At 48.1% G+C, this 25,065-nt stretch overlaps 1 protein-coding gene across 2 annotated transcripts in view; it reads right to left on the reverse strand.

Moving 5' to 3' along the window:
* The window catches only part of MYO1A (myosin IA), a gene marked incomplete at both ends in the record, with an annotated part of 29,288 nt that extends 14,702 nt beyond the window's left edge, over positions 1-14,586 (reverse strand). The window contains 21 exons of one of the 2 annotated variants that reach the window (XM_079714855.1): positions 2,492-2,566; positions 3,011-3,079; positions 3,189-3,338; positions 3,792-3,885; positions 4,149-4,349; positions 4,714-4,940; positions 5,114-5,314; positions 5,519-5,581; positions 7,802-7,906; positions 8,060-8,125; positions 9,457-9,543; positions 9,624-9,742; positions 10,218-10,365; positions 10,481-10,584; positions 12,828-12,926; positions 13,128-13,191; positions 13,343-13,389; positions 13,582-13,686; positions 13,881-13,975; positions 14,237-14,352; positions 14,458-14,571. In XM_079714855.1, the coding sequence (XP_079570981.1) occupies positions 2,492-2,566; positions 3,011-3,079; positions 3,189-3,338; positions 3,792-3,885; positions 4,149-4,349; positions 4,714-4,940; positions 5,114-5,314; positions 5,519-5,581; positions 7,802-7,906; positions 8,060-8,125; positions 9,457-9,543; positions 9,624-9,742; positions 10,218-10,365; positions 10,481-10,584; positions 12,828-12,926; positions 13,128-13,191; positions 13,343-13,389; positions 13,582-13,686; positions 13,881-13,975; positions 14,237-14,352; positions 14,458-14,571 (2,349 nt within the window). Of the gene's footprint in view, positions 1-2,491; positions 2,567-3,010; positions 3,080-3,188; positions 3,339-3,791; positions 3,886-4,148; positions 4,350-4,713; positions 4,941-5,113; positions 5,315-5,518; positions 5,582-7,801; positions 7,907-8,059; positions 8,126-9,456; positions 9,544-9,623; positions 9,743-10,217; positions 10,366-10,480; positions 10,585-12,827; positions 12,927-13,127; positions 13,192-13,342; positions 13,390-13,581; positions 13,687-13,880; positions 13,976-14,236; positions 14,353-14,457 lie in introns of both variants that reach the window. The other variant, XM_079714856.1, reaches the window with a different exon arrangement.
* Positions 14,587-25,065: the final 10,479 nt, after the last annotated feature.

The following is a 25,065-nucleotide window of genomic DNA, read 5'->3' on the forward strand; positions in this document are numbered from 1 at the left end:
GTTTATTTATGGGATAGAATTACTGAAGGTATAGAAAATAACTTGACCTTGAACACTTCCAAATTTTTGGAATTTTTGTGAAAACTTTTTACTGAGATATTAGGTTAAAAAACTAAAATAGAAAAAGGCAGAACACACAGTGTATTGCTGTAACTCTCCAGGAACTATCCAAGCTCTTTGTATCTTCCACAACAAAGATCTAGTGGGCTTGGTCTAATCACCCTGGAGTCCCCAGTCCTTGGCCTGGTTTGATTTAATTCAATAAACATTCCTTAGCATGTCCCATAATCCCCCATGTTCCAATTGATGTGGAGATTCTGAGGTTTTTCTTTTTTGTTTGTTTTTTTTAGATCTAGAAAGTTCTGCTTTTCCCTATGCAGCCCTCCTGTGTGCAGGTCTACCCGGAGCCATGGGTACCTGGGTTGCCCAGGCCTCTGTGAGTGTGTTGGGAGTGGTGAGGCAGGAAGGGGAGGGGAACAGTCATAGGTGGTGGTTAAAACTAGAGTCAAATAGCTTGTATCCCAGCTCTACCACATACCAGCTATGGAACTCCTACAAGTTATTCAACCTCTCTGGGCCTTAGTTTTTACCAATAAAATGAGGGAAAGAGTATATTTTATTTTAAAAAAACATATACTTTGAATAACAATTTTCTGGGCATGTTTAACTAACCTAGGTAAGAAAACCATGGTGCTGTTTAATTGACTGTAAATAGATTGATATAAGATTGGACCAATACTTGATGTGTACAATTTTAGTATATAGGGTTTTGTGCTTTAAAAAAAAAAAGGTCGGGACTTCCCTGGTGATGCAGTGGTTAAGAATCCACCTGCCAATGCAGGTGACACAGGTTCGATCCCTGGTCCAGGAAGATCCCACATGCTGCGGAGCAACTAGGCCCATGCACCACAACTTCTGAGCCCACTTGCCACAGTTATTGAATCCCACAAGCCTGGAGCCCCGTGCTCTGCAACAAGAGAAGCCACCACAATGAGAAGCCAGCGCACCGCAACGAAGAGTAGCCCCTGCTCGCCACAACTAGAGAAAAGCCCATGTGCAGTGACGAAGACCCAAAGCGGCCAAAAAAAAAAAAAAGTTCAATTAATTAATTAATTATAAAATAAAATGAGAAATATAAGGGCCTACCTCAGAGGGTTGTTGAAAGCATTAGAGTTAATGCATGTAAAGGGCTTAGCACATCGTAAGTGAGTTATAGGCAAGGCAATGGCAAAATATGGACTAGTCAGAAACACTGGGGCAATCAATGCCCTGTGGTCCCCTATATGCAGACTTCCAGAGTGGGTTTGATTTATTGAAATATTGGTTTAAAGGCAACAGCTCCTGCGGTGACATTCAGCAGATGCCTGATGATATACAGGTGAAAGAGAAGGCAGACTAGAGGTCATTCAGGAGATAAGAGCAAAATCAGATTACAGGTCTCAGGTGTGCAGCAAGAGAGCACGTACTCCGGTAAGGCAGACACCCTGGAGCCTGCCTGAGGAGAGCCCTGGCAATGGAAGAGGCCTAGGACAATGGAGCTTCCCCGGGGAGGGGGAGGAGGACACAGGGAAGACTCAGGGAGGTGGGAAAGAGGCCGAGAGCCTCCATTCCTCAACTTAGCCAAGGGAACAGAGAGGAGCTCCAATGCATCTCGTGTCTTTACGAGCAAAGTCAGTAAGAGTCCTAACAACCATCAAAAATCAAATCAGCCAAGGTCAGTTCTAATTCACTCCAGCCCTCTGTCCAAGATCTCCCACTCTTCTCTCTGGTCTTTCCCAAGGTTTCAATGGAGTGCTGCTCTCCCCCATCTGGTTTCCCTCCAACATTTCTCAGAAGCACTATTGCTATCGGATATATGTCTCTGGAAATCACCCCTCTCTGTCCCTGTTTTCCTCTCACTGGAAACTGTCCATAGTTTGAACGTCCAAGCCTGCTCTTGGCTTCTTCCTGCCCACCCTGACCCAAGTCCTCCAGAATTAAGGTCCTTCCTGAGATTCAGTTTCAGCCTGGCCTGCTACAGTGTCAGAAGAGATAGAAGGAAGATATGATTCTTCCACCTTCATCCCCAACCCTAAAATGAATCTCAGGAGGTTGGGTTACTTAACCCTATGTGTGTCCTCTCTCTGCTCTTCAATGAGGCGCAGCCTCTTCAACTGTTGTTAACCACCTAGCCCCAGTCTCTTCTCCAGCCTACTCACCATGGACTAGTTGGTGGGTGTGCTGGGACCCCTTCCTGCCACAAGGTTGCCTGCAGTGTCTATTCATGCCAAAATGTGCTCTGATTCTGCCCCTAGGCCCCTAGGCGCTGGGGCCCTCCCTGTGCAGGCTGCTGCCCCATCCCCTCTGCTCCCAGGCTTTAAGTACATCAGATAGAGGAGGCTCTTGGGGAAAAGCTTTGAGTCACCTCCTCTCAAACCCCACATACTTCCTCTTCACAACCTGTCCCTCCCTCCTCAATGCCCCGTTTCCACCCTCAATCCCCACCACTTACTATGCTCTTGTAGATGAAATTTGACAAGGTGAGGGCAGCCCCTGACCGGAAGTACTTTCGATAATTCTTGCGGGCCTGGCAGGGACATACAAGAAAAGGGCCAAAGTAAAGATAGAGAGTTATACCTGAAAGACAGAAGACAGGCCTAGAAGAGGTTCTACTATTTTTCAACCACACAAAGAACAGAGTAAGATAAAGAGCTGAGACTATACCTGGAGGGAGAGAGTAAAGTCAGACAAGCTGGCAATCAGGAGGACACTCAAAGCAGAAGGCAGAGCTCTGCTGCTAAGTCAGAAACACACCCAAGCATATATTCAGATCTCCCCAAGATGCATCCACACTCCCAGACACACACAGAGCATACCCAGAAACACACCAAGACACAGACATACCATCACACAGAGATGTGTCCTGGGTGTGGGCAGGACCTTCTCTCTGCTACTCTTCCCCACCAGCAGCAGCTGGCATGACCCGGAGGAGCCACGTGAGGGGAGGAAACCCCTCTCCCTTCCCCATTACCTTCCAACCTCTCACAAAAGCCTGGATCAACAATGCTGATGCCTTCATCTTCCCATAGCGTTTCTTTTGCTGTAGAAAACAGTGGGCCTGTTAGAAAAACTCCACCTCCTGAACCACCTCTCCACTTCCCACTCTCCTATTAGAGTAAGGGGGATAGGACTTTGGGGATAACAGGTACCATGTTGCCCCGAAACCAAGAGGAAATGAGGATCTGACTCTTGCGCATGAGCTGGTAGTGGATGCGGCAGCGCCAGCCTCGGTACGTCTTCTGTATGAGTGTGGCCAGCTGCTGGATTCGTAGGCGCCTCTGATCTTCCAGGTAGAAAAGCTGTGGAGAGGTGGAAGGGGGGCACAGAGAGGCTCACCTAGGGGAACCCCACGGCACCAAAGGCTTCCCAGCCAGTGTTTTATTCAATCGTTCCTTAGTCCTCTTATTCATTTATGCATTCATTCATTTAATAAGCAGCTACTGAGCTCTGACTCTTTAGCAGGCATTGTGCTAAGACTTGGAAACTCAGACACCCTGACTCTCAAGGAGTCCTGCTTCAGGCAGAGGCGTTCAGACCAGCAATGCAAGAACACCTAATTCCAGGGCTCAGGGCAGGTAGGGCAGGAACCCAAGAACTCAGTTCCCAGAGATAAAGTCCCTGCAGGGAGACTTCCTCATCCACTATTCATTCCAGGTTCTAGAAGCTCCCGTCGCCCAGCCTCTCACTCAGGTGGGCTCTCCAACTCTTCCACCTTCCAGGCCCACCAAATGCAAGTGCACCCTCCAACTCACAGTCTTGGGGCTTCTGATGAAGATCTTTGTCTTCCCAAAGGCCAGCTCCTCTGAGGACATATTCAGCTCCCCCAGGACCTTCTCGACCCCCTCCCTACAGGAGCAGGTGGGGAAAGCTGCCAAAGGGCATCCCAGGGGAGGGTCCTCTCCCACCTTTCCTCTACCCCCTTTCACCCCAGGAGAAGAGTTCAGGGTTCGAACAGACTTCAGAGCCTCTGAAAAGTGATCATTCAATTCATTTCCCCGAGAATCCCTTCACTGAGCTTCAGCGATACACATGGCACCACCTGGTCTCTTCCCCCACAGAGGTTCCCTGCACTGCCCTTCCCTTCTCCCCAGTCTCCCACTGAGTCTTACCGGTCTCCACCGTCCCAGTGAGGCCAAGTGCTCCGGCTCAGCAATCGGTACCTTTCCAGGAAGGACCCGTAGGCCTGGCGGAAGGCATAGCCTGCTCGTCGCACCCGCACATTCTCCAGCAGCCCCAGGTACTGAGCCTGGACGGCCACCAGCTCCGAGGAGAACTCACCTCGCCGCTGATGCTCATTGGGCTTTATACACCTAGTGGGAGGTGAGGCAAGGCCCGGGCTACAGGAGCTACACCCTTGCCAGTGTCACCCATCCTGGTCTCTACACCTCTATTCTGTACACATTCCCGTTAGCTGAAAATTTTCAGAGGAAGCAGACACACTGGCCTTCCCAGTTTCACTCACTATAGCATGGTCCCTATTTGACCATGATGCTCTCCCCACTACAGGACTCTCAGCTCCTCAGCTGGCTCTGTTTTTCATGAGGAAAAGGGCTCTGGTAAACTATTCCAGAGACAACCACCCCCCCACCCCCGCACGGACATGTTCTACCATGCATGGACCCTGCAAGTGTCATCACAAATGCAGCATGTTCCCCTATGTGCCCAGCATGTCACCTGATGTAGTTGGGTTTCTTGGAATACAGGTTCTTCATGAGAATGGCCACAGAACCCTTGAACTGGACCCCAGCAGTTGGGGGGCGTTTGAGAGACGCCTGCTTTGGATCACCCTCAGGAAACAAGGACCGAAGGAGGGAGTGCTGGGCCTTCCACATAGCCTGGGACAAGTCCCGGAAGAGTAGGTCGTTATTCTTGTCGATGAAGCCGTTCACGTTGTAGGTCACCTGTACAGGAACAGCTCTTGGTCTGGAGAGCCCACCACATTGTCTGTCGTGCGCGTGACCCCCCCAGTCTCACTGCGAAGTGTTCCTGGTTCTCATCTCCCCTCAGTGCCTCCCCCATTGCCTTCAGCCTGTGCCCAGGCCCTAGTCTTCACCCTCCAGCCCCGCGACATCACCTTGCCCGCATAGTGGCAGATGCGGAAGCAGCTGAGGCCCATGCTGTGGTCATACTGGTGCTGGGCGTTCTGGGTGACTTTGCTCTCATAGTGGCCATGCTTGGAGAAGACCTGGTTCAGCTTTGCTAGGAAGGTGGAGTCACTGACCACCCCAGGCCGCAGGCACTCCTCGTCCAGCATGGCCAGGATGCCTCGTTGAGTCTGGCCAGGGGAACAAGATCAGCCCAACCTAGACCTGGTCCTTCCAGACGTCCACATCCTCACTGCCGCCGCTCTGCCCCCTCATCCTTTGCCCTCTTTACCATCCTTAACAAGTGGGGTGGGGGGAGGGGAGAGAGAGACAGGGGAAGGGTGTTCAGGCAGTCTGGAGGGGGAGGTCCCAGAGATGAGAGAAAGATAACTTACATGCTCAATGAGGTTACAGATAATGCCGTTATCAAAGTAGTCCACCTTCACCCACGGTATGCCCTGGCAACGGGAGATGACAAATTACATGGAGCAGGTCCAAGACAAGTCTCCAACAGTCTCACCAGAACCAGGCCCCCTTTCACCCACCCCACCAAGGACCATCAGAAAGCCCTATAGTTCAGAGGGGTCCTTGGTGTGGTTTCTATCAATCACATCCTTATCCCTCCAAGGTTGATGGAGAATTTGTGGGATGGGTGGTCAGACGTGTGGGAGGACCCAGAGCAGTTGTGAGAGAGTGCAGAAAGCCATGTAGGTGCTGTAGGTTGGAGAAGGAAGTGGAATATGTTGGGATTACCCCACTGTGGGAGTGGGGAAGGGTCCTTGAGTATGTAGAAGAGCAAATGGCCATACTGTTCTGGCAACAAGCTATGGAACCGAAGCACATAGGTGAGTTTATCATCAAACAACAAAGCTAATTTGATACATCTTCAAAGACCTTCATCAGTGATTCCCAAACTCAAGTGTGCATCAGAATCACCTGGAGGGCTTGTTAAAATACAGATTGCTGGGCCCCACCCCCAGGTTCTGATTCAGCAGGTCTAGGATAGGGCCTGGGAATTTGTCTTTCCAACATGTCCCCAGGGGATACTCCTGCTGCTGGTCCAGGACCACACTTTCAGAACAACTGATCTACATGATACTTTGGGGCTGTATAATTTGTTTTTTAAAAAGCAAGAATGGTATAGAAGCAGAAGACCCATAAGACCATGTATCTCTAATTTAGAGCTTTGCTGGGTATCAGGCCTATAGACAGGAGAGCTCTGGACCAGCCAAGGGCCAGACCTCCCAGGCTCAGGCCATTCCCAGGTGTGGTTGGGGAACACAAGCCTTTCTCTTCCTCCTCCCTCACAGGTCTTTAGGAAATGCAGAGCGGAATTAAGTAAAGTTGCCCTCCCACTTCATCCCCAAAATACCTTCCCCAACTGGCTAAATGAACAATCCTATGCAGCTATAGAAAAGCATCTTCATGTACTGATACAGAAAGGTCTCTTGTTAACTGGTGAAAGCAAGATGCAGAACAGAGTGTATTCATTGCCACTTGAATAAATTTTGAGGGAAAATATATTTACAGATTTTTTTGATTACACATAAAAGTCCTCTGGAAGGAGGCTGACTTCAGTTGCCTCTAGATGAGGGGGGAGAACTAGGAAACTGGGATGGGGTGGGAAGTAGACCTTTCTTTTTTTTTTTTTTTTTTTTTTTTTTTTTTGCAGTACGCGGGCTTCTCACTGCCGTGGTCTCTCCCGTTGCGGAGCACAGGCTCCAGACGCGCAGGCTCAGCAGCCACGGCTCACGGCCCCAGCCGCTCCACGGCATGTGGGATCCCCCCGGACCGGGGCACGAACCCGCGTCCCCCGCATCGGCAGGCAGACCCCCAACCACTGCGCCACCAGGGAAGCCCAGTAGGCCTTTCTTTATACACCTTTTTAAGCTTTTTGAATCTTGAAGCATGGGAATGTATATCTATTTGATAATTTAAATTTTTAAAGTAAAAACATACAAAACTAAAAAAACTTTTAGTTGTGACCACATTGTCTGGAATTCTGCCACAGCAGGTTCCTGAGAGATCACAGGGAACATCCCTGGGAGGGTTTTGATGACTGAGACTCAGCCATTCACACTTTGGAGTGAATTAGCTCAATCAGAGAGCTTTTCTAACACTTAGCCATAGAAAATGGGCGGCGGGGTGGGGGGCGGTGCGGTTTTCGCTGACCAGGGGAAGGAGTGTGGAAACTTTGAGCCACGGGGCATTTCTGGTGAGGAAGTCTGGGTGCTACAAGAGGGCACGGCAACATCAGTCCAGCCCAGAGGAGACAAAAGATTCTGAGATGTCAGAGAAGGGCACCGAAAGGGATGTGGTAGGGTGCCAAGCCCAGGAGAAATGCCCCTTCTAGATTCGGCTCACAGCCTGCCCTGGGCCAAGCACAGCTGTCACTTCACTCTTGTCAGGCCTCTCCCCCACCCCTACCCACCCCGACACCCTTCCATCAATCTGCTCCCTTCCTCTCCTGGCCTGGAGGGCAGGATGGGGAACTGGGGGTGGAAAGCAGAGAATTAGGGCTTCTTGGTAATGCTGGAATATTCAGCTGTGCAAGGGAAACTTTTTGTCCTTAGTGTTCTCATCTGGGGACAATTGAGAGGAAGCTGTGATGAAGGAGAAAGATCTGGCATAGGCTTAGAAGTCATCTGAGAGAGGGGAAGCAGGAAGTCCTCGTTTACCTCTCTCTTATATTCCTCTTGCTCCTCTTTCAGCGTTATCTCTATGAACACCTGCTGTAGCTTCTCATTGCAGTAGTTGATCACAAATTGCTCAAAGCTATTATCCTGTGGTGGGTACACAGGTTAGAGAGTGAGACCAGCTCAGCCCAAGACACTTCCTCCGTCTCAGCCCCACCTCCCCTCTCTCACACCCCCCTTTGAGCCTGCTGCTCCTAACCCTCAGGAAGCAGGGTGCTGAGGTTGCTGAAGCTCTCTCACCTCTAATATTTCAAAGCCATAGATATCCAGGACCCCCATGACCTTCCTTTTCTCCCCAGTGCCCACCTGAAGAGGAGGAAAAGATAAATCTGAGGACTGGCCCTCTACACACCAGGCCAGGCCCCTCTGGGATGTGAGTAAAGCAGGGAGCAAACAGAACTTGGGTGAGCTTGACCAAGCTGGAAAGGAATTGGTGTAATTTTACTCTCCCTCTTCCTCTGTATGCTGAAGGACAAGCAAAGAGGGAGGAAAGGAGGAAAAGGAAGATGTAATAGATTCCAGGAAAATGCTCCCATGGTACAAAGTAGAAAGACGTTAAAATCTTCTCGGCAAAATAACCATCTCTTATATTTGTAGAGCATTTTACAAAAAATCCTATGATCTTATTTCATTAATCCATCTATCCCTGTAAGGTGTGATTATTCCCATTCTACAGATGAAAAAAAATCGAACTTCAAAAGAGCTAAGCATTTACCCAAATCTAGATTCAAATCCTATGTTACCCTGCTGCCTTCTGGTAACAGATTCTAAATTGATGGCACTTTCACATACGAATTTTTAAATAATAGCTCTATTTTGACCTAATTTGCACACCGTAAAATTTACCCTTTAAAAGTATACAATTCAGTGGGATTTTTTTTCCAATATATTCAAAAGGTATACAACCACCACCACTAAATTCCAGAGCATTTTCATCATCCTCAGGTGAAATCTTATACACGTAACCCATTAGCAGTCACTCCCTATTCCCCTGGTAACCGCTGACCTACTTCCCATCCTGATGGATTGCTTACTCTGGACATTTCATATAAATGTGACCATTTGTGTCTGGCTTCTTTCACTCAACATGTTTCCAAGGTTCATCCACGGTGAGCATGTATCAGCACTTCATGCCTTTTGATGGCCAAATAATATCCCACTGTATGGATATACCACATTTTGTTTATCCATTCATTAGTTGATGTACACTGGGGTTGTTTCCACTTCTTGGCTATTATGAATAATGCCTCTATGAACATTTATGCACAGGTTTTTATGTGGACATCTGTTTTCAGTTCTTTTGGATATATACTTAGGAGTAGAATTGCTGGGTTATATGGTAACCACGTACACAATTTCATCTGATCCTCACTAAATCCTGTGAAACAAGTAGGCATTAGTGTGTCTCATTTCCCAAATCGGGAAACTGAGGTTCAGAATCTCTGTGAAACTGAAAGACCACACAGTTGGTAAGTAGGGAACCCAAATAGATGAACTCAAAAAAACAGAGATGTTTCCAAAACACTACCTTATCATAAATAAATAAATACACCCTATCCTCCTTACTCCGTTCATCTCAGAACCCAAGGCATGGGGCGGGCAGAGGAGAGTGCTGAGGGAGGAGGGCAGTCTCTCACCTGGATACTCTCATTGATTCGATTCACTAGCCAGTTGAAAAGACGGCTGTAGATGTTCTTAGCCAGAGCATCCCGAGCGTACTGAGCCTGCAGGGCAGTGCCAACTGGTTAGTGTGGCAGCCACAGAACAGACTCAAAACACAGCCTCCTCCCACAGGGCCCCTCACCTGGACGACATTCAGTGCAGTGACCACTTTTTCTTTGGCCGTTTCCATGGTCCTTGAGCACAAAGCTCTCTCTAGTTCCACTGAATTCAAACCCACCATTTCCCCAATCTCTTGAATACCTGGAGTGATGAGGAAATACAACATGGCCTGAGAGAGGGCTTGCTCCCAGGGGAGGGAGGGAGGGCTGAAAAGTGAAACTGCTGAGAGCCTGCTGTTCCTGGGTCTTACTGGGGAAGTCCTTACAGCCAATCCAGAACATGGCTCTGGAGGAATCTCTGGGGAGGAGGAGGAAAGGGAGATCTTGACACTTTGCAGGCATTATCTCCTTTAATATGAGAATCTCCTGAAATGAGTGTAATTGTCCCCATTTCTGCAAAGAATCCACTGAGACTCAGAGAGGTCCCAGAACCTAGGTCTACCAAACATCAAAACCTCATTCCAATATGCCTCACAGGGAGTTCTAAATGAGTATGTTTGGGGAAGAACTCCTGAGTGGGCAGAGGAGGACTGAATCAGAGTGAGGTCTATTATGCTGGAGATGGTGGAAGAACAGAAATTGTAGCAGGAGATTCAGGGAGCTGGTTGGGTGCAGACCTCTCCCATCACGGATGCCACTTGCTGGTACCCCATTGGCCTGGAACTCGTCTGCCAGTTCCACATTCCCCAGCTTCAACACCAGGGCCGCCACCTCTAGCACCTGCCGAATCTCCTCCTTGGAGAACCCAATCACAGTCATCGCACTCTTGGAGAGAAAGGAGAAGTCCAAAGCTGAACTGCGGTGCCAGTCCAATGCCTCCCTTCTCAAAGCCAGAGACTGGGCTCAGGGCATGGCCTAATGGCCCATCCCAGGTACTCACCTGGAGGGCCTTGAAGTTGGCAGTGTCGTCCATGCCATCCACCCTGGATGCCCCCGGGTTCAGGTAGGCATAGCCATTTGTGTCCCGCTCAAGCTTCAGGGCCTCTGGGAGGGCCAGCATGAGGGAAAAGGGTCAGTACACATGCTTTCTGGAGTCCTCCAGCCTTGACCCTCATGGTCCTTGTCCTAGAGGTTGGTTCATTCATTTATTCAGAGGAGCCATTTTTGTTTTAGGTTCTTCCCCTGCCTCTTTTGTTTTGGGATCACTAATTCCTGTGATGATAGACTACATTTTTAAGTGGTATTTAGGGTTTGGGTGTTCATAATTGTTGAGGTTTTCCCCAACTTTTATGAAAGAAAAGCCTCATTCTACTCTTTTCCCCACCCTCAGGGTTCCAAACAATAAAAACAAACAAGAAACCTCTCTGTCCTGCTCAGTTCTCAATGGTTCTGGGAGGATGAAGGTGAGGAAAGAAGGGTGAGCACACATCTCCCACCCACCCCCAGCCTCGAGGCCTCGCCCTAGGCCCAGGTTGGCGCACCCATTATTTGTTCACAAAGCACCAACCGAGTGACAGATACTATGTTCCCCAACGCTGACTCCCTTTGGGAAGGTTTTCTCTGCGTGTAGCTGAGCCACATGGCCCTCTTGTGTTCCCCCATTGTGCATCTCTACCCCAGACCACATCACATGGGCTGGGCTTTGGGGTTTTTTCTGTCCCTCCTACAAATGAACAACTTGTGTGTTGGGACTGTGTCTTTCATCTTCATATTCTGTGTGCCTGGCTGGCATGCAGGAACTTTTTTCTTTTTAATAAATGAACCAAGGGAATGGTCAAAGCCGTTCACCTGAGATGGGAAGGAATGGGTTAATCATGGAGCTTGAAGGGTATCAGTTACCTGCTATTCAAATGATCTGAGAATCAGGGAGTGACCCTCAAACTAGAGTTTAATGGCAGTTTCCCCTGAGACACAAATTTTGAAACAAGAGCCTGCTAAATAGGGGTGTCTGGAAGGAGAAGAGTCAGAAAGGCCCTGGGATGATGACACCAGGGAGGGAGGCCCCACCCAGACTCAACTTAAATCAGTGAGTGAGAATCAGCCAGAGCACAACTCTAGTACCTATGATTCAGACAAATGGAATACAATCAAGACAATTAAGCCAGGAGGGAGGATGAGACCTGTGGGGGCTCTTGAACCATAGAGATCTCTAGGAGGGGGAAAGGAGACAGGCACAAGTCCAGCATAGAATAACCAGAAACCAAAGGGACAGGTTCTTGGGGGCCAGATACCCACAGTGCCCACAGTTAGAGGGGGGATTGAGAGGGGAAGCTCTGGCAGGGCTTTAAGTCCCATCAGACCCTGCAGTAACGCCCATCCAGAGCCACCTCAGGCCCATCCAGCATCCAGGCTGAGATGGTCTCTTCCCCAAGACAACGTAAGGTGCTCCATGCCTTCTGCCCCTCTAGCCAGCTGCAGAGCCTATTGGCACTGATCACACTGTATTGCGATGTAGCTGTTCATGCATCTGCCATCCCTAGAAGACTAAGTTCTTCGAGGACAAGGTCTCTTGCTCACCTCTGTATCCCTAGAAGCTAGCACAATGTTCAAGCATAGTAGGTGTTCAAGAGATGTTTGATGAATGATTGAATGGAACCTCCACAGAACTATCTAAGAAGAGAAAATCAAGGACAAGGTCCTGGGCAAGGCAGATGTAGACCCAGGACAACTTCAGCTAGAGCTCATTGAAAGTTCTTCAACACTTGTAACATCCTGCCTGCTTTCCTGCTGAGCTATGGATAAAGTCCCTTAAATTGAAGATAGGAGAGATGGTAGATGGAAATAAGTGTTCCATTTTTTTTTTTTTTGCAGTACGTGGGGCTCTCACTGTTGTGGCCTCTCCCGTTGCGGAGCACAGGCTCTGGACACACAGGCTCAGAGACCATGGCTCACAGGCCTAGCCGCTCTGCAGCATGTGGGATCTTCCCGGACCGGGGCATGAACCCGTGTCCCCTGCATCAGCAGGCGGACTCTCAACCACTGCACCACCAGGGAAGCCCAGTGTTCCATTTTTGAAGCCAGCTTGGGGAAAGAGGAATCCAGACAAGACAGAGAAATAAGAGCAGTGAAGAGGGAAGAAGGCTTATTCCTAGCAATAAAACCCCAGAAAAGGAAGAGAACACAGAGGTCAAGGGATTTGTTCCCAACAGTGGGTGGATGAGATTCAGGGTGGGGACTGCCCTGAGATTCAAGGGAAGAGGGCTACAGGGATCCAGAGGGGCCCAGCGGGTCTGGGCATTGAATGGAGGCTAGGGGTGTTCTGCCATGTGTCGGGGGCAGGCACATACTCAGCAGCTGTGGATCTGCTCCAGCCAGTAGCTGATAGAAGATGTGGAAGTTCCTTTCTCCTTTAAGTTGCTTCACCACGCGGGATTTCTCAAGCAGATCTGGCAGAGAATTTGAAAATAATGTTCTGAGGACCTGGGAGGTACTGCAGCTTCCCTCTAATCCTGCCCTCATCCCTAGTGTTCCTAGTGGTTGGGAAGCCTGGTAGTCTAACATTCCTCCTTCCTACAGCAGCAGATTAGCCAAAAGGAACACCGTGGGGCAGGTGGGACAGGTGGTAAGTGGGATGGGGAGACACGTACAGTTTGTGATGACGCCACCAAGGGGGGATCCCTTGAAGTCAAACTCAACATCCATGTATTTTCCCTTCAGAGACCAGAGAGAGAGAGAGAGAGAGAGAGAGAGAGACTTGGCTTCCTCCTCTTCTCACCACCCTGTCCAGGAGGGATCTGTGCCTTGTTCCTCCCTCTCAAGGCGCCACACCCTCTTGTCCCAGTCTGGGGAGAGGTTCACTCACAAATCGAGAGGAGTTGTTGTTGCGAATGGTCTTGGCATTGCCAAAAGCTGCGGAGATGAGCAGAGGGGGAATACGATGGCTGAGGCGAGAAGAGGGACTCCAGAGCAGGGGAAGGGGAAGGCCCTCCAGCCATGAGGCCGATCTCAGGTTTCTCAGGCTGAGCAAGAACAGCCATCTGGGGAACACTGGGGACGGTCGGGTGGGGTGGGGGTGGAGAGGGCAGAGACTGGACTTCTCACCCTCCAGCACTGGATTTGACTGAAGCAGTTGTTCCTTCACAGAGTTCACCCGTTCCCCTTCCCCACAGACAGCTGCCACGTAACTCATCACCAGTTTACTAGCCTCTGCAAGAGAAACCCTCACGTGGGTCCCCACCAATGCCCTTAACCTCCCTCATCCCAGCACCTCACACCACTCAGAGTCAGAAAAAGCCAGGGAGGAATTTCAGGGGGTGGAGGCAGAACTGGGCCTGGCTTGGAAAGAGACAAGGGGGTAGTTCCAGCAGTGACCCCATGGCTTCCCAGCCCGGGCGCCTCACCTGTCTTGCCAGCTCCACTCTCGCCCGTGATGAGGATACACTGGTCTTTGTCCTGGTCCCTCAGTGACTGGTACGCCACATTTGCCAGTGCATAGCTTGTGGGGAGGAAGTGGGTGGTGACTAGTGTGGGACCAGTCCAGGACAACATCTTTCACTCGACCCGCAACCCCCAGACTCATTTGCCCTCCCCACTTGGACCAGACCAAGGCAAGTGACAGGCCTAGGAAGGGGCCTCCAGAGGGCCAAGGGAGGAAGGGGCAGCTGGAGAACCTCCTTCAGGAGGAAGGAAAGAGGAAATTAGGATGTGTCATCATAGCGAGCTGGGGCCCTGTCCTCTCCTCGGTCCCTCTACTCACACATGGGGCTTCAGCTCGTAGAAGGTATAGTCCCTGTATCTGGCAATGAACTCTGGGCCATAGATGGGCAGCTGTTGGTAGGGATTCACTGAGACCAACACGTTCCCAATGTAGGTCTGGAGCCAGGGAAGATGAAGGGAATGAGCGAGGGTGGGGGTTGGGGGAGGCACGTGAACTCTCTGGCCACACGGCCGCAGGCAGGGGCACCCGTAAACACTCACATAAATCTCCCCTTTTTCATAGCGCAGCTGGAGGTTCTTGATCAGAGACTCCTGCTCCAGGGGTTCCAGGAGCACAAGGTCCTCCACCCCAATGGACCCTTCCAGGAGAGTCATGTCCAGAGGAGCAACTGATCCTGGGATCAGTTTGTTGATGTCTGCTCAGCTTTAGAGGTCAGTAACTGTTTGAGGGGAGGAAGGCAGAAGGACCTAAGAGAGCTTTCCCCTCCCCCAGTCCTGGCCCTAGAGAGAGCCCCCAACCTGGGAAAGGCCTCTGGACCAGCCCAAGCTAACAGTGGAGGCTGCAGAAACTCTTGGTGGGAGGCGAGGGAACCCTCTGCTCCCTGAATTAGGGTTGGTGGGGGTGGGACAGGACCACCAGGGTAAAGAAGGCACCCAGTAGGCAGCAGCTGGGGGAGCATCCTTGTGCTTGCAGGGGAGAGGGCTGGGGAGGAAAGGGTAAGCAAACTTCATGCCACAGCCAGGCACCAAAAGCTCCCTCCCTCCTGCACTGAGGCTGAGGTCAGGGTCCAGACTCCCTGACTCTTTGTCCCCCATTCTCCTTCTCAACTCCCCGCCTCTCACAGCCCCCGTTTCAGTCACCCAGCACACCCATACCCCTTTGAAAAATTGTGCCAGTGTCTTTCCTCCCGTCTCATTGCTACAGTGAGATTCATTTTTTAAATGGGGACTGGAAGAGGTGATGAGCTCAAGGACAGAGACGGGAGTTCCTCCGTAAAAGGCTGGAATACCCCAAAGAAATGAAAATGAGGTTTGTTTCCCCAACAAGCAAGTAGCTGTCAGGACTTCTGCATGTGCCTACACGTCTGTCCCTATATTTCCATGTCCAGATTTTACACCCATGACCATAAGCTTCTGGCATGGACTTTGCCCCAGAGGGACACACCTAGCTTTTTAGTAGCTAGTGGGAATGGGCAAGGAAAAGCAGAGTCAGAGGGGCAGGGGACACCGTGCGGCTCGGCCTCCACGCACTAGGTATATGGCAGGTGCTCCCTAGAGTGGAAGCCCAGCCCTCCTCAGTCTTTCCTGGGGGATTGAGTAGGCAGGGCGACCTGGTGCAGGACAGGACTATTACAGTGGTCAATGCCACTCCCTAACAGGAATGAAAGAGCCACATCCTCCTGTCCTGCATCGCTGAAACTGACTCGGGGAAGGGAGTGAAGCAGGAAGGGAAGGTGGGGCAAGAAGTGGGCACAGGTTGCCTTCTCCCTTCACTCTGCCTTCCCCAAGCTTCGGGAAAAGGGAGCACCTGTCACTTCCTGTAAAGTCACAATGGAGGGAGCAATAAGAATACTGATTGTAGCAACCTTTAGCAATCAGGTAGTATGTACTATGGGCTAGGCAGGCTCTAAACACTTTACATACACGAATTCACTTGATGCTTACAATATCCCCATGAAGTAGACACTATTATCATCCCACATTTTCTAGATTAAAAAAAAAAAAGTTAAGATTTTAAATAACTTGGTAGGGAAGGGAGAGAAGCAGAAGCAGGGCTGGGAGAAGGCATCTTCTTTGGATTTAGATTTGAAAGGAATGGGAATAAGATTGGTTGGAGGTGGGGAAGAGGGAAGAAAAGCAGCCCCCACATGGGGCACCCAAAGATGTGAAAAGAGGAGTAGAGGCAGGTTAAGGAAGGACTCACCCGACACTGGAACTAGGGTGTAACTTCAGTGTCTCTTAGAGAATGGTGGATGAAATCCCAATTTGACAGGAAGCGGGCATAGGAGTCCCAGGCCCCAAGGCTGGAGAGGTGCCCTCGTTACTGGGAGCTGTCCATGGTGTCAGGGAAGACAGGAAATATTCGACCCTCTTCTTCCCAGTGTCCACGATTCTGACCTTCCTCTGTGCAGCCTCCTCCAGCCAGGGCTCCCTGTGCCAGTCAAGCCAGGCGAGCCCTGAGACGGTTGCTCAGCACAAAGTCCTAGGCTGTTCCTGATGAGGGTGTGGCTCGCTTAACCCTTCACAGGCCTGCTGCCCCAGAGGGAGACACTCAGTCGCATGAGAAAGCCCCCTCTAGGTAGGAAGGGGTATCTGGCTGGCCTTAGCTGAGGGGTTCAAGCAGAGTTCTTGCTCCATTGCCCCCAAAATTTGGAAATGAGGGCAGAAGGAGCAGACTTTATAGTCAAGGAAAAGCTTTTTCCAAAAGTCAGGAATATTGTCAAAGAGGAAGTTAGGCTGGGGTGTCTTCTGACCAAAGAAGTAGTACCTCTCTCGAACCTACCCTTCCTATCTTGTTCGGAGCCAGGGGGTATTGATGACATTATTGGAAGAACTAAGCAGACAAAATCCCCAAATTTCTCTCCACTTCCCTCCCCCCGTGAATCAGACGCCATCTTTGGACACAGGTCCAAAGATTAAAGTTAGTGATAACACCTGATATTTCATTCATTCAGTGAACTCCCACCTGTGTCACCTCATTGAATCACACCACCCTGTGTTTCCCTCCATTAAAAGGGAAAATTAGAGACAAACACCGAGGCTCAGAGAGGTTACACAATGTGCCCCTAGTTCCACAGACAGCACATGGCAGAACCAGGAACAGAAAAATGCAGCTTCCTGACCCTAAGGTGGCCACAGGTTCCAGCCCAAGTCCTGGTATTTCTCATTTTATTCCTTCTTCTGTGCTAGAATACCGAATAAGACCCTGGGATGCTCTTTCCTGGGCACTATCTCAGCTGGAAATAACTGCCTCCAGTGGACAAGAAGCTTTAAAATCCTATTTCCCAGGGTACCCCCTCATCCACCCAGGAAAATTCCTGAACAGCAGGCTCCCTATGCCCACCGTCTTCCCTCCCAGGCATGCACAAAGAGCAAATTAGGTAATCACAAACACTTAGCTGAAGATAGAGACTTGATTCTCCAACTCCCAGCCACAGCTGCTTGGTTCAAGGTCCAAACTCTATTGCTCTCACAGAAGCACTCTGCATAAACCTGGCCCATCAGCAATTCCATTACCAACCTGCCCTTACATAAATTATTGATCTACTAAATATATATATATTTGAAGGGGATAAAAAGCAAGAGGCGAGAGACAGAAAGCTGAGTGGAAGTGACATCAGAACATAATCCCATGTACAGGGAGAGCAGTATCACAGTAGAGGCAGAAATGACTAAAGATCCCCTATTTTGCAGTGGAGGAAACATACCTAGAGTGAGAAACCACTTTCCTAGGATCACACCACTGCAAACCTGGCAGAGCCAGGACCAGAACACAGGTCTCCTGTTCTCCAGGCCAGGAATCTGCAGCTGCCTACAACTGAGGTTCATTTGTGTCCATCCACAGACTCATTTATCGAGTGCCTACTATGTGCTCACATGAGAGGAGTGACTCTAAAATGAGATGGCAACCTCAGGCTTAGAAACAATGGCATGAACATCACAGCTAGGGTGACCAAGCATCATGGTTTGTCTGGGACCTAAGATGAGTTTTCTGGACATGGGTATTTGAGTGCTAAAACCAGTAAAGTTCTGGGCAAACGGGGATGAGTAGGTCATTCTAAATTAACAAGGTACAAAATACACATCCAACTCAGCTGGGATTTGAAGATCTGCCAAAGCACTCTTGGGGTGGAGAGGAGGCACAGAGGATGCAGGGTTGTGATCTCCTGCTTCCCAGGCAAAACTGAAGCAACTGGAGCTTGTTGGTCTTCCTCCACTCTGACTCTGAAATTCCCTTCCTTATCCCCCCATTAGAATTTCTAGTCCGTGTAGGGGGAAATGAGGGCACTTTTTCTTTCTTTTTTTTTGCATTGGGTCTGCGTTGCTGTGCGTGGAGTTTCTCTAGTTGTGGAGAGCGGGAGCTACTCTTCGTTGCGGTGCGCAGACTTCTCATTGTGGTGGCTTCTCTTGTTGCAGAGCACGGGCTCTAGGTGCGTGGGCTTCAGTAGTTGCAGCACGCGGGCCCTAGAGCGCAGGCTCAGTAGTTGTGGTGCACGGACTTAGTTGCTCCGCGGCATGTGGGATCCTCCCGGACCAGGGATTGAACCCGTGTCCCCTGCATTGGCAGGTGGATTCTTAGCCACTGCGCCACCAGGGAAGTCCCATGAGGGAACTTTTTGAGGTGATAGAAATGCTCTATAACTGTGGTGGTGGTTACACAACTGTCTCCATTTGCCAAAACTCAGCAAAATTTAAAACTGGTGAACTTTATTGTATTGTACAATTTTATAAATTATACTTCAGTAAAGCTGGCAAAGAAGAACTAGAAGCAGCAGCAGCAATTCTAAACCCTTCACTGCTGATTTCTGAGAGCTGTGAGGGCAGCAATCTAATTGGTCTAATTCACACTCACTAGTGCTCCCAGGGACATTCACTTTTTAAAAAGATGTTACACAATAAAAACACAGGAGTTTTCAGACAATGGTGGAGAAGATATTTGGTGGTAGAGGGTCTTTTTGACCCTCACAAACTATCTGGTGTCACTTAGTAACAACATTGATCAAGTACAGTTGACCTTTCAACAACACAGGTTTGAACTCCCTGGTCCACCTAAACTCAAGATTTTTTTCAATAAGTACGTACTGCTACTACATGATCCATGGGTGCCTGAATGTGCAGATGTGGAAGCACAGATACAGAGGGCCTTCAACTGTAAAATTATAGGTGGATTTGCCACTGGACAGAGGGTTGGAGACCCTAACCCTCCCCACCCCCGATTTAAGAGTCAGCTGTACTACTATGTGCCAGGCAACAAGCTAAATGCTATCCAAAGTGAGGTCCACAGACCAGCAGCATCTGAATCACCTGGGAGCTTATTAGAAATGCAGAATCTTGGGTCCCAACCCAGACTTACTGAAGCAGAAGTCTGCAGTTTAACAAGCTCCCCAGATGATTCCTATGCATGTTAAAGTTTGAGAAGAACTGCTTTACATACCTTAGCTTTTTTTTATCCTCACTAAAACCCTATGATCTTGCAAACCTGGCAATTATGCTTTAAGTTTTTATTAATTCAACCATTGATGATCATCCAATGTCTCTTATTTACCTAGTCTGGTTGTAGAAGAGGAGAAAAGATGTCATCAGTGTGCATTAATCTACATAAATTTACATATGATCCACACCCTGTTTTCTTCCTATTTCACCAACCAACCATCTTTGAAAAATGGACAGTGGATTTCCAGGTAGTCAAAATAACTCAGAAGAGAAAGGTACAGAATTAATGCAAATGCTATAACGGATTCCCAGAGCAAAGAAAATAGCCAAAACATAAAAGAAAATGGAAGGTACCAGACTCCTTCCTAATGCAGAAGCTGGGCCTAGTCATAATTGAAGTTTTTTGTTTGTTTGTTTGTTTGTTTTATTTTTGCTGCATCGGGTCTTCATTGCTGCACACTGGCTTTCTCTAGTTGCAGCGAGCAGGGGCTACTCTTCGTTGTGGTGCGCAGGCTTCTCACTGTGGCAGCTTCTCTTGGTGCGGAGCATGGGCTCTAGGTGCGCAGGCTTCAGTAGTTGCAGCACGTGGGCTCAGTAGTTGCGGCATGTGGGCCCTAAAGCGCGCACGGGCCTCAGTAGTTGTGGCTCGTGGGCTCAACAGTTGTGGCGCATGGGCTCAGTAGTTGTGGCGCACGGGCTGTTGCTCTGCGGCATGCGGGATCTTCCCGGACCAGGGATCGAACCTGTGTCCCCTGCACTGGCAGGCGGATTCTTAACCACTGCACCACCAGGGAAGTCCAAAATTGAAGTTTTTATTCCATGCCCCCTAATACTCACTACAGCCCTGCTCCCTTTCACCCTACATAAAGCTCTTGGCAGGCATCTCATAGCTGGATCCATAGGTCTTCCCCTCACCCCAATCGAGAAACAAAAGAGATATTTTATGCCATTAAAAAAAGAAAAGGGGGCTTCCCTGGTGGCGCAGTGGTTGAGAGCCACCTGCGATGCAGGGGACATGGGTTCATGCCCCGGTCCGGGAAGATCCCACATGCCGCGGAGCGGCTGAGCCCGTGAGCCATGGCCGCTGAGTCTGCGCGTCCGGAGCCTGTGCTCTGCAACGGGAGAGGCCACAACAGTGAGAGGCCCGCGTACCGCAAAAAAAAAAAAAAAAAAAAAAAAAGTACATGTTCATTAAGAGAAACCACTATATAGTCTATAAAACTTTATTAAAATTGGGATTACTTACAAACGTGTACAATAAAAATGAAAAAATATATAATAAGACGTCGTTGTTTTTTCTTACAGGAAAGAGTGAAAATGAGACCCATGGCAAAGAGTCATCCCTGATCATTTTGTTGCTTTCAAACATTCATGAACTTATTTTAAATATAAATGACAAATCTTTTAAAATAACACTAAGAAAAAAAAAAAACACTAAGGCATTACCCACAGGCTAAAACTTACCCAGTAACTCCCTATTTCACCATCAATTCTAGAAACTTGATAAAGGGAGGCAACTGCAGGCTGTAACAGTTCTAACACTCACATTATGAGCTGTCTATTATGTTAATAAGAAAAGAATGTTGTCCATGCTGTAGAAAATTTCGGAGAAGGTGGTTTCACCATTTTCAAGTTATTGTCAAGAGTGTGAAAAGGAAGATGAGACACATGGGCGGGGGGTATGGGAGACAAAAGTCCTAAATTTGGGGATACTGTGTGCCACCCCCTTCCCCACTAAAGCTGTGTGTTGACACTGGTGTGAATCCGCTTTGTTTATTCCCAGCAGGCTCTGGCTCCCATCATATAAGGCACCAAACTCCCTTTTCAAGGTAATTAACTGTCTAGAATCCAACTCAATAGCAACTGAATCCATAAGCTAAGTTACCAAGAGATACCCCTGGAACACCACTTTTTTGCTACATCAAAACATAAACAAAAGGTTTTAGGTGCATTTGCCTGTGCAATGGCTATCTTATGTTTATTACTTGGTTTCAGTGCCTATGTAACATGAAGGCATAATGAATCTGTCAAATTGTCCTCTCCTTGGTTCAGATAAAATTCCTGGCATTTCAATAATAGGTTATTATCTCTTATGTCAGACCTGAGTCCAAAGGAATATTAGAAGGACATTTAATTTCCTTTTCTCCTACTTCAACTTTCACTACTCAATTCAGAGAAAAGTTATGAGTACATAGCTAGGAACCATTTTTATGTAGGCATCCATCTGAGCCCATCATTTTTTCTGGAACAACAAAAAGATTGAGGGCAATTGCATAATCCATTCCCAAGCCTTTTATGGATATCAGGGCCTGGGGGAACTATCTGGCCTATTTGGGTCCTTTCATTCATCAACTCTCTATTGTATATGTAAAGTGGGGATTGGGTTGAAGGGAACAGTCAATGAAGAGAGGGCTAGGCCCTAAAATGGGATGTATTAGCACAAAATGGAACACTGGGACTCAAAGTCTATCATCAGCAAAATCCCGTAACTAACATAAAGGTCATGAATTTGGGGGAAGAAATAAACTAGTTTTGGTGGGATGAAGTGGCTGATAGGAATTTATTAGAAGATATCAAAGTTGCTAAATTTTCCTTATTATCAGTCATTGGTTCCATGGGTCTTCTGAAAGTAATCTGAGTGGGAAAGTGAAGGGGAAATGTTTTAGGCCAGTTGGCTCTTGTATTCCCATTAATGGGAGTCATGCTCTACACAACTTGGTCGGACCCATTAGGGACAATAGATATCTGATGCTGATGGGACCCTGAGACCTAGGGCCAATTTACAGCTTGATATTTGCCGAGCAAGATGCTGACATGGCAGCAGACGTAGCTCCAATGTCCAGCTCACTCCACAGTTATCCCTTCAATCCTTCTTGATGAGATCTGTCTGAGACGAGACTATGCTGAAACTGCAAGAGCTGTAACTGAAAATTAAGTGGGGGCTTCAAGTAGTGACTGAGCCAGCAGACTAAGTGGCCAAAAGGGAGACAAGAAGAGCTCCTAAAAAAGGTTTATGGAGTCAAGCAATCTCCAGGCGCACAGAGGCTCTGAAGCATCTGGGGCAGAGCCACACAGGAAGACAGGGCAAGGACACAGCACATCAGAGGCACCGTCCTTCACTGTCTGAGAGCAGCTCTCATGCTGCAGGACCCATTGTCATTGCCACTGCCTACAGCTCAGTTCTTCAACTACCAGACAGAGAGTAATAAACCGAGTTTGATTTTACTCATCCCAAATTCAAACAGTGAGAAAAACTCATCTTGAGATGGAAACTGTATATCACAAGGGGTTTACTAAACAGAAAAAGACGAGAATCTTTCTCTACTTCACAATGCTTTCTTGCTGAAATAAAGACATGAGTCAGGAAAAGTCACACTGGAGGCAAGTAACCATGTCCCTAAGTAGTTATATGGGGAAGGCACCAAAGTCTCCAGGGAATCCAGAGACCATTTGTACAGCCGAATTATTTTTTCAAATCAGCTTAGGCTCAAATATGCTAAGTCTTGATTTCTATTAATGAGGCAAAAAATAGTAAATTTCAGAGGTCTTAACAGTTCTTTGTAGAGAGATAAAATGTTACCATGTACATAATTCACAAAGATAGAAAGGTTTCCTAATATAAAGCAACTTTAACCCATGGCATCTGTCCAAATACTGCTTATTTTTCACTTTCTGCTACATGTCTATTTGCTGCCAACTGAGGTAGTTGTCACTTTAGGACAGTTTAAAGCTGTGGGAAACACTGGCAGAAAAAAATCAACTGGCCACCTGGAGGGGAATCTCAGAACTGGCATTCTGGAAGTCTGTAATGGAGTCCAGAACCTTTCAACATTATCTGTTCACGGCTGGTCTGAAGGAGTCATTACAGCTTTTTAAAAAATCATCTGCCTTCTCCATGATCATGGTAAGCCAGTCAGTCCAATGCTGTGCTCCTGCCATTAGTGTCTATCTTCCTGAATAAAGTAATTATAGCTTTTTCCAAGGTACGAGGGTGAAGATCACAAAGACAGAACCAAGCGAGTGACAGAGACTTGGGAATTTGCTCCCTCATAAATGGCACTGCTTGTTTATAAGGGTACTTTCCAATGGCAAAAGAAAGTGAAACCAATGCCACTGTAATAAAAGGCAGCATGAACCTCTGGTCAGAAATGGAATTGCAAATAAGTACAGTAAGTTCATAGAAAAGTGCATCTGCTCCTGATGGCTGAACAAGCACCCAGAGGCATAAGGATTATCTGGAGGTCTATCTCCACAAGCACCCAGAGGCATAAGGATTATCTGGAGGTCTATCTCCTGACAATGCAAATTGCGGCAGCCACATAGCTACAACGTGTATATTGTATCAAGAACCTTCATAGATAGTTTCAGGCTCACAAATTAGCCAGACTTCCGGTGTGGAGGGATACAGGTGGTACGGAAAGGCTGAAAAGAATAGGTAGAATGGGTAGACAAAGGAAGGGAAAGGAAAAAGAGATAGTTTCTTGATCCCACAGCAATTCAAAGATATGTGACCCACTGACAGGAAAAATGGAGAACCTTAAAAAGCATTTAAATTCCCTAAATAAGATCACTCCTTCTAACCAGCAGAAACAATGCTATTATAAACCAAAGGGAAGAGAATATAAGAAATGAAACAAACTGAAATGTACATACTTCAGAGGTGAGGGAATAGACCCTTCCTGAAAGGGCAAATGGGGCAACGAGGACTTAGAAGGGAAGAATGCAAACTTATTTTTAAAATAGAATTGAGGGCTCCCCTGGTGGCGCAGTGGTTGAGAGACCGCCTGCCAATGCAGGGGACACGGGTTCGTGCCCCTGTCCGGGAAGATCCCACATGCCGCAGAGCGGCTGGGCCCGTGAGCCATGGCCGCTGAGCCTGCGCGTCCGGAGCCTGTGCCCCGCAAAGGGAGAGGCCACAACAGTGAGAGGCCCGCGTACCGCAAAAAAAAAAAAAAAAAAATAGAATTGAAAGTTAAATATAATAAAAACCCCAACAGACCTCATCTACAGAAAGGCCTGCAGGCAGGACTTAGAATATCATAGGTATGAGAACTAATCCAAAGCTCAGCACAACACTCCTTGGGCTTTAATGGATAATCCATATTAATAAATACGTAGGGGCCTATGGGGCTTGTCACTCTGGAGCACTTGCTGGCTCTGGAACGAGTTTGTCACATTTTTAAAATGTATTCACTTAAAAAAAAAGACAGACAAATAATAATCTATTTTCCTCTTAAAACAGTTAAAACAAGGATTATGCTAAAGTCACTGAAATAAAAGCAGAAGTAAAAGAGGCTCAGATTTGTGGATTTGTCTCTGAAAGATGCAGCCTATAGTCTGAAAGCATTACTTCACATATAACAGTTATCACTTCTGAGTTTGAAATGCTATGACTGAATCAACTTTCAAAGAGGAGCTGGAATGCCATGCTAGCCGTGGCAATCCAGTTTCTTCGGAAATATAAAGGTGGGCCGAGAACTTAACCAATGGGACGTGTTGGGAATTAGTCACTACTTTATCCACTCTGCTTCCTCAGGACCCCAGAGACCACCAAGACCATTTCCAGAGGGAGGTCTACTCAGGCCTCTAGTTTCAGCGGGAGAATTTCAGCACTATCTCATCCAACTTCCAAGATTTGAGAAGCAATTGTGCAACACATGCAACCTGGACCATTGAGGTACCAAGCCAATCCACATAAAAATAACTGACAACCAC

This window comes from Hyperoodon ampullatus (genome assembly GCF_949752795.1).
Source record: "Hyperoodon ampullatus genome assembly, chromosome: 11".
NCBI lineage: Eukaryota > Metazoa > Chordata > Mammalia > Artiodactyla > Ziphiidae > Hyperoodon > Hyperoodon ampullatus.